The 14,912-nt window shown below is 39.0% G+C and overlaps 1 protein-coding gene across 2 annotated transcripts in view; it reads left to right on the top strand.

Annotated features, from left to right (window-relative positions):
- Positions 1-14,912, top strand: part of ift172 (intraflagellar transport 172) — a 56,354-nt gene that overhangs the window by 11,645 nt on the left and 29,797 nt on the right. For both annotated transcript variants that reach the window (XM_025898767.1, XM_003456699.5), the window contains exons 15-24: positions 538-650; positions 4,241-4,408; positions 6,642-6,778; positions 9,174-9,281; positions 10,371-10,455; positions 10,871-10,963; positions 11,856-11,933; positions 12,735-12,983; positions 14,440-14,518; positions 14,663-14,783. In XM_025898767.1, coding sequence (XP_025754552.1) covers positions 538-650; positions 4,241-4,408; positions 6,642-6,778; positions 9,174-9,281; positions 10,371-10,455; positions 10,871-10,963; positions 11,856-11,933; positions 12,735-12,983; positions 14,440-14,518; positions 14,663-14,783 — 1,231 coding nt within the window. The remainder of the gene's footprint in view (positions 1-537; positions 651-4,240; positions 4,409-6,641; positions 6,779-9,173; positions 9,282-10,370; positions 10,456-10,870; positions 10,964-11,855; positions 11,934-12,734; positions 12,984-14,439; positions 14,519-14,662; positions 14,784-14,912) is intronic.

The following is a 14,912-nucleotide window of genomic DNA, read 5'->3' as shown; positions in this document are numbered from 1 at the left end:
AGCAGGTTGCTGAGACTCTTCATAAGAGGAGAGCAAACAAACATAAATGAAATCGTCATGTAACTGAACTTCACTTCACTGAGGCCCGTACACATCCATCTACATGTGCCTCAAAGAAGACAATTCCAGCTTTATCCCTTTTTTGTTCCAAATACAACTCAGTGAAAACTGTCAGTACTTGACCATGTCATAACATATAGGGACTCATCCAGCCCATATGATTACTTACCATAATATTAAACTCCTAAAGTGTAATATACCTACAATAACTGCGGTATAAAGTCAGTTAGCTCAGTGTGGACAATAACCCCCATTTTAATTAAAAAGACTGTATAGGCCTCACATCAGCACACTAATATCAGCTGGATCCCAAAGCAGGTACATTTTGAGAGCAGAGAAACAGCTCAGGCTCTGCCTGATAGAATTATGGAAAGTTATAAAAGAACTAGCTGATTTGTGATCTTGAATAAAAGGCCAGTGTTAGCCAGACACTGGCAGTCTGACTCAGTTAATCTGTCGGTTTATTTCTCCCCTCAGTGGACTTGGCCGGAGGCTACAATCTGGGAACCATCAGCCACGACTCCAAGATTGACTGGCTGGAGCTCAATGAAACCGGGTGCAAACTGCTGTTCAGGGACAAGAAGCTGCGGGTAAGAATAAAACCTCGGCACAATGAGATAGAGACCCAGAGGCAAAAAGAGAACGAGGGGGCAAATGATAGACAGTGTGATGAGGAAAGTAGAAAAGGCTGTCAATGCTGGGGGCATTTCTTTAGTTATGGCCATGTCCATCATCTAAAACAGGCGCTGTGGTTCTGTTTTGAACCATCTTGGTCATCCAGGCTTTCTGACTGACTGTCAAGATAAATGTGAAACCGTCTTTGCCACCGGGGGGCGCCATAAATTAACCATGAAAGGCATGAAATTTTAGCTATAGGGTTTAAATCAGAGGTTACCAACTTTTCTTTTCTTGGCTTTTGATCCCTTTAAATGACACAGTGCCTACTTGTCCCGCTGTTTTTTGAATCCCGAAGAATTAAGATTAATCAACAAAAGAAAAAAACAATAAGACTAGAAGAAAATCGGAAAGTGCTTTCTGGTGTAGCGTAAACATTTAATCTGCTTTTATAACAATGTTTAATGTCTGGAAAAGATTTTCTTTTCCAGGGAGGTCCTCATGCGTGTGTTGTTGTAAGCACGGCATTATATTGTATTAAGAAGTTCACATGTTGAGCACTAATTGGTACAGATATGTTCCAGAGAAGGCAGACATCTCTATATAGATCGTACTGTATATAATAATCTGGATGGAGTAAAAGCAAATTACGCCTTTAAATGTGAATTCCTCATGACGATGAACTGTCCCTATTTAAAAGCTATTTTTGCACATAACTCTTTTAGTTACGCCTTATGTCATATAAGTGGGAATACATTAATTTTGCTGTCATAGACCCCATTTAGAAACCATATTCATTTTCTTCTGGTTATATGTAAGAGGTTGCTGAGATTCACAGAGGCCTTGTGTGGAGGATGAGAGCAGCAGCGAGTTGTTGTCAGTTGTTGCCTCGGGGTAAAAAAAAAGTTTGATGTTTAAGCCTTGGGGCAAAGACAAGGAGAACTCAGGTAATTGAGAATCCCTCTGTGGAGTCTAACTTTTTCCTCCAGTGCGACTTGCTGTGACACATAATTCAGTTTTACAAATGTAGTGTACAAGTTTCCTTTTAGTATATGCAAAATGAACTCTAGCGATAGAGACTGTAAAATATTTATGACCATCAATGACTTGAGGAAGAAGTAGAAGAATAGAAAAGTTTGACGGTAATTAGTGCCAGAAAAAAAAATCTCTGTAATCACTGAAAATCTTTGTGGCTCGTGTGCAGATTTTTTTTTTCAGTGAAACGTTTTTATGCCCAGGTTTACTGTAAATGTTAATTCATCTGATCTGCAGTGGTTATTAACTTTTACCTTTATTACAGCACTAATGGTGGTTTCCCAACTGCAATTCAGTACACTCCACAATCTGGGAGAAATTTCATTTTCCCATTTTTCTTTTCAACAGTAAAGAGTCATAAAATGTTTCTTTAATTGCTCCTTGCTTTCAGATGACCTTATCAACAGGCTGCTTGTCCTCATTGCATTTTAAAGTTGGCAAGCTGAGCACCCGGGTGAGACTATAGGCAAAGCATTATTAAAATTAGTGGTGGTGGGTGTGGGGAGGGCATTAAGGAAGCTGATTACATCAGCGGGCGGTCTGACATACTCACACATGCACATTAAGTGCTGCGGGAGTCTCTGTAGCTTATAGAATCTACATTCTCATCAAGTGCACAGTGGAACAGATTATTGCAGTGGGAGTTTTCACGTGGAGCTGCTGGATGTTAATCAACTTTGTTCAAGCCAAATGAGTTTAACTATGCTAATGTAAACCTCAACCTACAAGAACAGGTTGCTAGCAAAATGCTTCCTATAGAATTTTTACTTTAAGTGTTTCTGCTGTCATATATCAAATAACCTATAATGTTAATCCAGAGATGTTACAGCAGCAACAAATTATACTATAAAGGATGGAAGCAATAATAAAGCCAAAAGCGTATGTGGAATGTCAAACATGGTTACAGTTTCAAAGAAAGAAGGGAGTGGGCCAAGGGTTTAGGCTTTAGGCTAGACTGCTCTAAATGCAGGCACACAGAGCTGGCGATCCCTTCTACCTGCTATCCAAACATTTTGGTCTCCAGTGGTAGCCAGTTAGAAGAAGGGTGGTCTAAAAGGAAGATGAAAAGGAAAATGCAATCTAATCTATCGCATTGTCTCATGATGGTCAGCATGACATTTTAGGTAGTATATTTCAAAAGAAAGAATAAAAAGTGTGGTGGAATGGTAGTTAGCACTGTTGCCTCACAGAAAGAAGGTCCTGAGTTCATTTCCAAACACCAGGCTGGGGTCTTTCTGTGAGTAGTTTGCATGTTCCCCCCATGTTTGCTTGTGTTCTCTCTGGGTACTCTGGCTTCCTCCCACAGTCCAAAGACATGCAGTTAGTGGGGTTATATTAATTGGTAACTCTAATTTGCCCATAGGTGCAAATGGTTGTTTGTCTCTATGTGTTAGCTCTGTGGCACATTGGCGATGTGTCCATGGTGTACACTGCCTCTCGTCCTAGACAAGAATAAGTGGAAGAGAACGGATGGATGGAATAAAAAGAAGTAAAATCTGTTGTGTAAACCAGTGGGTTTTAAACAAGACTATTAAGATGTGTTTGAAGTGTGGACTTTCAACTTTAATTCAAGGAGTTTTTAAAAGATTTTTTAGGATGCTTGACAATAACCTAATGTGCTAAAAATTCCAATAAATTATGAACCTAACAGTAGAAGATACATAAGGCCTATTTTTGTACTGTGGACAAGGAGAAACGACTCTCTCACTTTTAAGGTCTCCTACCTAAAGGTAACAAAATTCACCAAGCAGCTTTTCTATAGATCAAAGAATTACCACATTATATCTTCAAATGCACCCCAAAAATCCAAGTACTAGTTACATATTTTTGCCACAGCAAGGAAAACATAAAGGCTTGGCTTATTCCAGAGACTGAATATAAAGACGATGCCACAACCAAGAGTCAGTTTATCTACAGAAGTTCAAGAAATAAAATAAAATAAGGTGTGGAGACATGGCCAAAGGAAACAAACAGGTGGAAGGAGTGTGGGTCTGCTGGGCAATGGGCCTGGAACTTACATTCCTAAGCTAATGAGGTTATAAGTAAACTGAACCAACAAATGCAGGTGCAAGAAATAAATCGATGATTCAAATAAATCAAATTTAACTTAGCCTGACTTTAAGTGGTGATCCATGATGCTCTGAATACTCTTACAATGACTCTTTTAAAGATAGTAAAAGATAATCTGATGCAAAGTACTGTCAGCATAAAGTTCCTATGAAACATTTAAATTATATAGTATATAAAAAAAATATAATATTATTGTGGATGCAAATGAGCTTTGATAGACTGTAAAGTGGTTTTGTTACCTTTGTATAGAACCTATTTTTTTCATTTTATGCTAAGCTAAGACAGATTAACTCTATATTTACCAACATTAAATTTAACAGTCACAGCTGAAATTGGTGAAATCCATTCTTATGTACAGTGACACTTGCTGGACTTTGCCTTTACTGCTGGACTTGAAACCATTTCCTGATGATGAAAATAGGAATTTCTATATCTTTCTATCTTTCTCTGTCCTCTGCAGCTCCATCTGTACAACATACAGTCTGGCATGAAGACCACATTGCTGAGTTTCTGCTCTTACGTCCAGTGGGTGCCTGGCAGCGATGTGGTGGTCGCCCAGAACCGGGGAAACCTCTGCATCTGGTACAGCATCGACAGCCCAGAGACCGTCACCATGTTCCCTGTCAAGGTGAGCTTTTGTTTTCTTTGTAAGTGTGATTTAAGTATGGTCGGCATCGTTAACTGGAAGCTCTGCATCTGCCCTGGTTGGCTTGTTTTGATAAACCTTTTTATTTTTAATATCGCCACAGTTTTTTTTATTTTTACTGTTGTCAAGCCTTGTGTTGCTGGCAAAGCCTTAACAGAGAACCAGCTTTTTGTGCCGCTGTCCTGAGGCAGTTAGTCGCCCCTGGCATGCGCAGGGTTTTGAAAGTTGCTTGCGTTAACACTTGCTGCTGTTCTCATTAATAATGAAAACCAAGCGCAGCAGCCTCTTGTGTGGCTGATTTATGTTTTTGCAAAGTGCACTGAGCTTTGTGCAAGACAATTTTATTTTGTAGACAATAGCAGAGGGTAGTAATGGACAAAGAATTGCCACTGTTATGTGCTGGTCATAATTTTAAAAGTATTTGATTTCATAGTGTTTAGTGGAAATTCTCATTAATAATCACCATATTATTGGGAACCAAAGTGCCTTGAGATGACTGTAGTTGTGAAGTGGTGCAATATGACTAAAACTGATTTAAAATGAATTGAATTTTGAAATTGAATATTTCCGATATACTTTGCTACTCAGCAGCCATCTTGGTGATACATCTAGTCATATATGTGGACAGTTATTTTGATGCCTTTATCTAAGAGAGCCATAACTCTAAATTCAAAGGTTACTGGAAGTAACAGCTGCATGTCTAAAATGACTCATAATATGTGAAAAACAAAAGTGTAAATGCTCAAAATTAGGTTTGAAAACTTCTGAAGAGCCAAACTGGGAAACATACGCCCATGCTTGTTCCACGGCCAATCGGTGTGCAGTTCTGTTCTCCCTGTGCTTGTGAAAGTTTTCTTTACGCACTCTGGTTTCTAGAAAAAAAACTTGCTTGGCTAATCCTGCATATCTTGGCTGAGAACACTCTCTAAAAAATAACATTTTTAATCTTGTTGAGTTTGAGTTTCACTTCCTGGTTAAATAAAGGTTTAACAAAAACTTTCATTATAATTTTTTAAGTGTATTTAAGTGTACTCATTGTTTTTCTTGGCTAAACGCATTCATAGTGTGAATTTGGAGGGTGCAAGTTGATTATGTTGGTCGACTGGACTGACCCATTAATGGGCTGTGATGTTGTAAACCTGTGTCCATGCATACTGCAGCTGTAATTACCAGAGAGAAACAAGCATTTTAAACATTTCTTTATGGGCAAAATTACCAACATTTTTTTGTGTGTGTTTTTAAGACTGGTGATTCTTGACATGTAGCTTCTATGGCCTGGTAACCATGCAGTTCTCTCCGCGTGATTGCTGGATGTTGCAAAACAGCTGCAAAAAAAGAAATACTCACCAAAAACCTCCTTGTGATTGTTTTGGTCATAAGCAAATTGCCACGTTCACCCATAGTTTGCATGGAAGATGTCGTATTTCTCTGCAGACAATTACCAACTAACTACCAAGTTGTAGTGAAACTTGAAAAGGAGCAATACAAAATCGAAACAGAGAATAATCGTTTTCAAAGTAAAAGCTGTGCTTTACTGCTAAAGTCAACACACTGTAAAAGGCACATCTTTTGCTTTGAAAGTCCAGCGTCTCAATTTTGCAGTTGATTTCACAGCAGCTGCCAGAACACTCTGTACCCGGTTCAGGAATACATGTTTTCCCCTTGCGACTGGGGGTCACTGACCACTCTCTAGGACTGGGGTCCAAAGGCTTCAAGAGAACAACTCCTATAACTCCCTTGAGGTTTTCCCAAGATGGCTGCACAGTTGCTGTGGTCACTTCTAGAGAGACTTTGGTTAGGATGCTTCACGAAGAAAAAGAAAATAAGTCTTAAATGTACCTGTGAAGTTAAACTGTAGCAAAATCAATGTCCACATGAAGAATAATTTGAACAAAAAAAGGAACTGAAACACTTCATCTAAACAGGAAACGACTAAAATAGTTAAACGCAATCACAAAAGAAGGCAAAATGAACAGGAATGAGACAAAGTGCAGAAGTAGAGGATGATTGCAGGATTGCATGTAGACCAGAAATTACAGAATATAAAAACCTGACAAAATGTATTTTGTAAGTAAAAGCTTCATCTATAAAGTATTTTGTGGCTTAAACTGTCTAATACAGTTTAGCAGTAGCATGAAAAGCACATTTTTCACTTTATTAACACAGCGCGGAGGTTTCATACCTATGCATAGTATGTATCTCCTTTCTTTGTCAGGGAGACATTGTGGATCTCAAAAGAGCCGATGGCAAGACGGATGTGATTGTGACAGAGGGCGTCAACATGGTGACATACACACTCGACGAAGGCCTCATTGAGTTTGGTACGGCTGTTGATGATGGAGATTATAACAGGTGAGTACAGCCCACTAAATAAAACCATACAGCCTATCAAAATGACGATGCAGCGTGAACATCCGTGCGTCCTTCCTTGCACCCGTCACTTTTCTGGGTCAGAGGCGCAGTGACAGCAGGGTGAGCAGAACAGGCCAGATGTCCTTTTATCCAGCAGCTTCCTCCAGCTCTTCTCGAGTATTTCCTCAGCACTCCCAGGCCAGCTGGGAGATATAATCCTTCCCTTCAGTGTGTTGTGATTTGATCACCTCCGAAAGGATGCTCGTGTGAAGCCACCTCATCAGATGGAGTAAATAATTATAACTGACCTCTCTTATTCAGGAGGAGCATCAACTCAGCTCCTTCCTCTAGCACTTTGGGAGTCTTTGGTTGCTTATATGTTTAATGCTCTTCTTTCATAGGAAGAAAATGTCATAAAAAGTCTTGAATTACATTTTGTAAACTAAAACTACCCAACAAGGAATTGAAAAATCATGACTATATTTTTAAAACTCCTATATTTTGAGAGACAGTTTACTGAATATAGGATTGTTTTGACATGGAACTGTGTGTAGAGGAGGTCATTTGGTCCTCCACTGAGCACCGTCAGGCCTTTGCTGACAATGTCACTAAAGTCACCTACAGTAGAAAAGCTTTGTTTCTGGAAGAGGCATGCTTTAAATAAATTTAGTGAATTAATTGTTTTATTTTGATTATTCCAGTCAAGGTTACATTATCAGTTTTTTCAGCACAGTGCTGTGAAGTTTAGGTTGGCATAATTTTGGGTAATAAGAGACAGAAAATTTTAATTGCACTCTCTGTGGTCTTATGGGAATCTACTCTGTTCTTTCAAATACTCTGTTATCTTCAGTTATAGTGGTGAATGTCCATATTAAACAGGGCCATAATGTACCAGTAATCGCCATTAGCCAATAAGTTTAGGTTTCATACTGTTTTAAATCCTTTCTTTCTGACATTTTATATACACTTGTCTCTGTATTAAATCAGTGAGAGAAGATAGCTTTCTGTTTGTGCGGGGTAGCCAGTAAGTAGAAGGTTGTCTTAAAGGGGGAGGAGCTTAAACCTCTGTTTATCAGACATTAGATGAACATAGGGTGAGCTAATAGATATGATAAGTAAGGATTTTTTTAGCTATGAATTATGTAAAGCAAAAATTATACTTTACAATGGGACAAGTACCACTGAATATGGAAGCCAGGCATTTTATTTCATCCACTCATGATCTGAGTTAAAAGATCACTGTGTTATTGCAATTATTTTGTAAAGTAATTTTACAGCTTTGTGCTTTCTGGGGAGCAATTTGTTATTCCTCTCATTATTCTTATAAATCATGATCTTTGTAATCCGCTAATCTGTCAAATAAGTCTTCTAAATTCTATTTTACTAATGTTGGTGAATGTGATTGAATTAGATTAAGAAGATAGCCCTGGTCCCTCTTTAGCAGCTGTCACATTGAAGAAGTTCAGCATCTTTTCAGGTCATACCAGCAATAATCTTTCTAACATGTCCACTGATCTCCTCAGCAGACTTTCTAAGATGAGAACATCTCACGGTCCATTATGACTTGCTTTATGTTTTGTAGGGCATGTTATAGTCAAACACTGGACCATACATAGGTCTTATTCATTGATTTACTTCATAGAGTGATACAAAACATCTTCTTTATGGCTCTATATGTGGGACTATTATCGTGATTGTCTTGCTGAAGAATGAATTTGGGACATTCAGGAACCAACTTGATCCAGATTTATGAAAAGACGGGTTCTTTGGGTCACCTGTATCTAATCACCAGTCACCCTTGTTTGTACCTATAATGCCATCTTCCTGTATCAGTTTAATGTGTTTGGTATCATGTTCACCTACCTTCTCTTCATCCTTACTTTGGAGTTCCTTGTTTTTTCCATTTGGACGTTTGCATCAGCTGAATTAGGCTAATTTTTTTAGGGTTCAGTATCCAACAAGTCTGACTAAAACACAAAATAAAAACTTAAGCTAAATGTGAAAAATATTAAAAGATTAAAAATTAGATTTGGAGACTGAGATGTCAGTGTAACCGTGAGTCTACTGTATGTGTTGATGTGTTGTTAGACCTGACATATACCACACATGTCTTAATAACTAAAAGAGTAAATCGAAACACGTAGACCTACTCTGGAGACTAAACCAAATTAAAGCATATTTAAAAGTGATGAAAAAGCCATAGAAGATTTTCCAATTCAGACTTAAATTTGGGAGTGGCTGCTGTAACACAGTTTCCTCGATCTTTCCAGCTCTTCTGCCGCTCCTTATCTTTACACACCATTCGTGGTCGGTATCTGCAACACAGAATACTTGCTTTATGTTCTGTCTTGCCACCTGGCTCAGCTCTACTTGTGCATGTGCGTGTGTTTTCCAGAGCCACAGCCTTCCTCGAGACTCTGGAGATGTCACCAGAGACTGAAGCCATGTGGAAGACACTCAGCAAGCTGGCTCTAGAGGCTCGCCAGCTGCACATCGCAGAAAGGTCAGCACGGCACAAACGCGCACACACACACAGCCACACACAAAGCCCTTTCAAAGTAATGTTCTTGTCTCCGGAATAATTACATTCCGTATCAGTCGTCATTGCAAGTGAGACTTATCTCTGGGGCTGGAGAGAAAGAGGAAAGAGGCAACAAGGGCACCTTCATCACCTGGAATGAAGAAATACACTCTTGGACACACTTGCGCACACCCGGGCAGTTGTTTTTCATCACTTCAGAGGACATTACATTGACTTACAGTCATTTCCTGGACATTTACTATAACCTTTACTCCTCTGACCAATTCTTTTATCTAAAATAAAATCTAAAATACAGATTTAGCTTATACAGCTAGATTTTTGTACCTTGAAGATAATCAGATAGTTCCTTGAAATATTATTTTATAACCAGATAAATGTCCCCACAACATAATAGAAGTATACCCTCTGCACACACACAGCTGATGGCTGTGTCTCTGCCAGAGCCCCCCCCCCCAACTTCATTTATCATCAAAGACAGTTTTTAATTTTCTATCATTTTATTCCTCTCTCTCCATCTTTAGTTCTCTCTGTTTTGAGAAACCTTTCAAATTTGAATTCCCTGTCATTAATAATGCATATGCTGTTCGTTAGGCATCGTCTTGAATTGCATAAATCATGAAATCGGGGAAAGAAACAGTTTTGTCTGGAGTGGATAATGTTAATGAGGGAGGGAAGTGATGTTAATGAGAGAGGGAAGCAGAAAAAAAGAGTCAGACAGTAGGAGTTTTTAAACTTTTTTTTTTTCTTTCATGACTTGTTCATTAATCTGATGCAACTGTTCACAGAGAGTTGGTAATAAAGTGGCCAAATGCTAAGATGTGCCTGTGCATTTCTCAGCTTCTCACACTGAATCTAAAGGCTAATTCGACAAAGAGCTTTAATTTATCTCAGTTCATTAAGTGAACAAGTTTTCACTGTCCAGAAATGCATTCTTCCTCCACTAAACTGAATACATTTCTCTTTATTTCTGTTTCTGTTCACTTTCTCTGTCACCATCTGCTGCTTAATTGCTTAGTTTCTCTATGGTTTTCTCTCCCTTTTATTTTGTAGGTGTTTTGCTGCGCTGGGTGATGTTTCAACCCTCCACTTCCTGCGCCAAACAAACGAGATCGTAGACAAAGTTTCACAGGAAACGGTATGTTTTATCTCAGCAAAGGCCCAACGCACTGATCAGAAATATAGCGGATAAAGAGCTTTAAGGGTGGCAATAATATTTCTGGCTAATTGGCTAATTATTAGTATTCTCCAATGAAATGCAATATGGTATTTGACATTTTTATGCAACGAAACCTGAATAATTCAACGCTTCCCTTAAAAATGTATGTGTCTTGTGATGGAACTGGAAACCCAGCATTCATTGTACAGCAAGTCTCTGCTGGAGTTGATATTAATGAAATTCCTTTTAGCTGAATCTCTGTGATTGGTCCTTATAAAAAAAATGCAGCTTTGCAATTCTTGAAAAGTTTTGCTGTAGCTTCCTTTTTCTCTCGGCAAAGCTCAAAAGTGCTCCCTGGCTTTTGTATGTTTTAATCTCTTTGTCTCTTTATTAGGGAGAAGATGGGACATCATTTTATCAAGTCCAAGCACGCGTGGCCATGCTGGACAAGAATTTTAAACTGGCTGAGATGCACTACACAGAGCAGGTGGGCAGTAAAAAAAAAAAAGAGCACTAGAAATAAGATTGCTTGATTTATATTACTGCATCATGTCTACAGCACAGCCTGATGTGCACCATCACAGAAATGTAAGTAAACAGCACCACAGTAACGTCTTGTATTAATATTTGTGGTTAAGCACAACATATTATTAACAGAGGAAAATCCAGGAACTATTGCTCCATATCATGAGGCATCTATCTGCAGGTAAACTGACATTTTTAGTCAAATATGTTCATTCTACAGATTAGCAAAAAATAGACCACTTTAATATAAAGCTCAAAATATTAACAGACTAACTGTTTCTAGCTTGCTATATAATGTTAATGTAGCAGGTAGTACTCTGTCCCTTGCTTTCATAGCTCTGATGATACTTGCATAGACTCAGTGTGTTCTGAAGTCTCCTCTCCTTCAGTTAAAGTAACCCTTCACAACTTATTAGCTCCAACTCGAACATAAACAGCTCAGTTTCAGTCGTGATGACAGTGAACAATGCAGCTACACAAGCACACATATATGCTGTCACCTACTATAGGAGGGATTCAACACAGTAAAATAAGGCTTAGGAGAAACAAGCAGCCACAAACTAGATATTTATAATTTCTTCCCCATGTAAGAATAGGAAGGACAAGCAACACAGAGATGCTTTCACTGCTAAAAGTATTGTTTACCTTACAAGATGGTAACCAACAAATCCCTGTGAGGGTTGCAGTGACAAGTCATTGGAGTCTTTTACCAAACACCTGGGATTGGTAAAGTCTTGAGATGAAGTCTTCAAGATGAACTGAACAAATAAACCCAGCTCTGCATCCTTAATGCTAGATTTTTGGAGAATTAACTCCAACGTTTGGCTTTTGTTTGTTTTTTTTTTGCTGTGCAGAATGCCATCGAAGAAGCCATAGAGATGTACCAAGAACTCCACATGTGGGACGATTGCATTGCTGTAGCTGAAGCCAAGGTAAAAAAAGGGAATTGAATCATACTCAGTTACTGATAATACGTGGTCACAATTCAGCTCAAGGTAGCGTATTTATTTTGATTACTTTGATTTCAGCACATTTAAAATATTTATTTATCATATTTATATTACAGAATAAAAGCCAAAAGCTAGTCTTTTACTGCCTCTTTATTTGGGAAAGGTCAGCACAGTGGGTAGCTCCACATATTATATTTATATAGTTATTACATTTTTTATTTTAGGGGATTTTAAGGGTTGATGCCCTATCTAATGCATTCCCCAAGGGACAGAAAAAAAAGCAGGAAATCCAAATATCAGAAATGATTTGCTTTATTGCTTAATAAAACATATAAAGCTACAGTAAGCTTAAATCGGAAAAGACAGGAAAAACCCCCAAAATGTGTAAACAGACAGCCTTCTCATATGACAAGCACAGGCTTCTTAATTGCCTAAAATAGCATTTGTAAAAACAAAATAATTTAGCCCATTTATGCCTTTATCTTGCTGAGATCTATTCCCTGCGTACACTATTTTATAATACTCACTTTGTCAAATCTGAAAAGGCCTGTGGGTGAACAGCGAGTGTCCTTATGAGCTTCATTTTCTGAAAACAGAGCCCACAGCAGGGGCAGGAGTCTTGTTACCTCTCAGAGAATTTGAATTACAAAATTACAATATACACCTGCTGTCAACCACAAGACAGTGTTGTTGGTTAGTTATCTGTGGACAGAATAACTGTTTGATTCTTTCTAGACATGTTTAAATGAAACCAACTGAACTCTAAATGCAAAATAACCGCAGGGCTACCCAGAGCTCGACACCTTGCGTGAAAACCGTTACCGGTGGCTGATGGAGACGGGTCAGGAAGACAGGGCCGGCGAGGTGAGGGAGAGCGAGGGAGACTTCCAGGGTGCCATAAACCTCTACCTGAAAGCAGGGCTGCCAGCTAAGGCCGCTCGCCTCGCCATGAGCCAGTCGGAGATCACCAACAGCAGCGAGACCATCGACCGCATTGCTGCCAGTCTCATCAAGGGAGAGTTTTACGAGAGAGTGAGTGGATCAGTTCTTCCTCCTGCGCTTCCCGCTTCTCTGAGCCCATCTCTCCTCGTCTCAGCTTCAATGGAACAAGTGTTCTTTGTTATTTTCAGTTTTGAACTCTGTCCCCCTCCATCTGCCTGTTTTTTCTCTGTGTGCTTTTTCTTTTTTTCTGTCTAAAAGCTCACTTCTTTTGCTCTAGCCATCTGTGTTTATGTAACAGGTGGGAAAGAGGCTTGGAAAAGGAGACTGGATCCTCAAAGCAAATTTTGTAACCTGATATTTTGTGTTCTGATCAGTTTCGGTGTCTGGAATTAGATATAGAAGTTGGTGATTACAATTTAACTTGCAGTAGCTAAAATAAAACTTTGAATATTTTCTGTAATTTGCAAAGAGCCACTATTCTCCATTGCATTTTATTGTTAGAAAACCCACTGAGTTAGCATTTGAAATGTGTGTATCCTTGTAAAAGAAAGGATAATTATAGGTTGAAAGAGTTGGACATGTTTAATTGAGGATAGTCACAGATGGAGAAACGCAAGAAAATATTTAGCTGGAACAAATATCTGATTCAGGTATCATGTTGTTTAGCAGCAGAGAAATACAGGGACAAAATGTTCCTACTTAGTCCATTAAAAAAACCAAAAAAACTGAGGTAACTAATTAAAATGTAGCACGGTGTAATTGCCAGCTTTGGTTCACACAGCCTCAGCCAAATTCACAGTTACTGGCCAGGAGTATATTGACACCAGGCATCCTGTGTTTAAATCCACAATACAACAAATGAGAAAACATACTTTCTAAAGACATTTAAAAGTGATAGTAGTCATTGTTCCACAAACATCGACAGCAAGAGGAGACTGCCCTTTTCTTTTTCCCAATTACACAAGCAAAATTCAAAAGACACCTTATTATTCTCATTTGACATTCCATGTTTTCATTACTGGACTCTACTAAAGTAACTTTATGTCATTCAGCGTTCAAAATAATCCTGATTCATCTTGTAATGGGCCGTGATATAGCCCCACACTTCATGCACTGTCACAATCAAGCTGTTTCAGCTCTCTTTCTTTAAGACAGCTGTCTTCTGTTTGGCTGCCCCTCACAAATGGCTGACAGCCACACCATTGTTTCAATATGTTATTGGCTATAAGGACAAATTTTGAAACATTTATAAATATCTGATAAATAAATATTAAATATATAAATACTGGATTTCCATAGTGGTGTTAGCAGAGTCACAGAGTTCAGACCTCCTGATTATAAGTAGCAAATACTCCCTGTGCTTTCCTGGGTCCTTTCCAGGTGCTCTGGCTTCACAGTGACATGAATGTGAGCTTAACTGGTAATTGGCTGCTGGAGTTGGTGGCCTTGTCCAGGTCTCTCGTCGATTGACAGCTGGGATATGCCTCAGCCCCACATGACATGAAAGACAATTGATTGTAAAATGTATGTCCTCTCTTCTGACCAGGCAGGAGATCTGTATGAGAAGATCAGGAACAACCAGAGAGCGCTGACGTGCTACTGTAAAGGAGGTGCCTTCAGGAAAGGTAAAACAGTTAGGTAGCTTAGACAGTATATAGCATTTGATAACTTCTACAATGTTTTGTACAATTTTAGATGGTAGGTTTAAACTAAATCAAGTGAATTGTAACTTTTCTGGTAAGAAAGTTTCTCCTTCCTGTTTCCTGTAGCTGTGGAGCTGGCTCGCATAGCCTTCCCCGCTGAGGTGGTGAAACTGGAGGAGTCCTGGGGAGACTACCTCGTCCAGCAGAAACAGATGGACGCTGCCATCAACCACTTCATTGAAGCAGGGTACGTAGAGTAGAGGAGGGATGGATGGAGGGAGAGGACTGGAGAGACAAAGATAAGGACAGATGGAGAGGCAGAAAGATGACACATGAAAAACAGTCCAACAGTGATGGCCAACAATTCTTTAAAATC

This window comes from Oreochromis niloticus, linkage group LG15 (assembly GCF_001858045.2).
Source record: "Oreochromis niloticus isolate F11D_XX linkage group LG15, O_niloticus_UMD_NMBU, whole genome shotgun sequence".
Classification (NCBI taxonomy): Eukaryota; Metazoa; Chordata; class Actinopteri; order Cichliformes; family Cichlidae; genus Oreochromis; species Oreochromis niloticus.
Note: the sequence above shows the minus strand (reverse complement) of the source record. Positions and strands in the feature narration are given on the sequence as shown.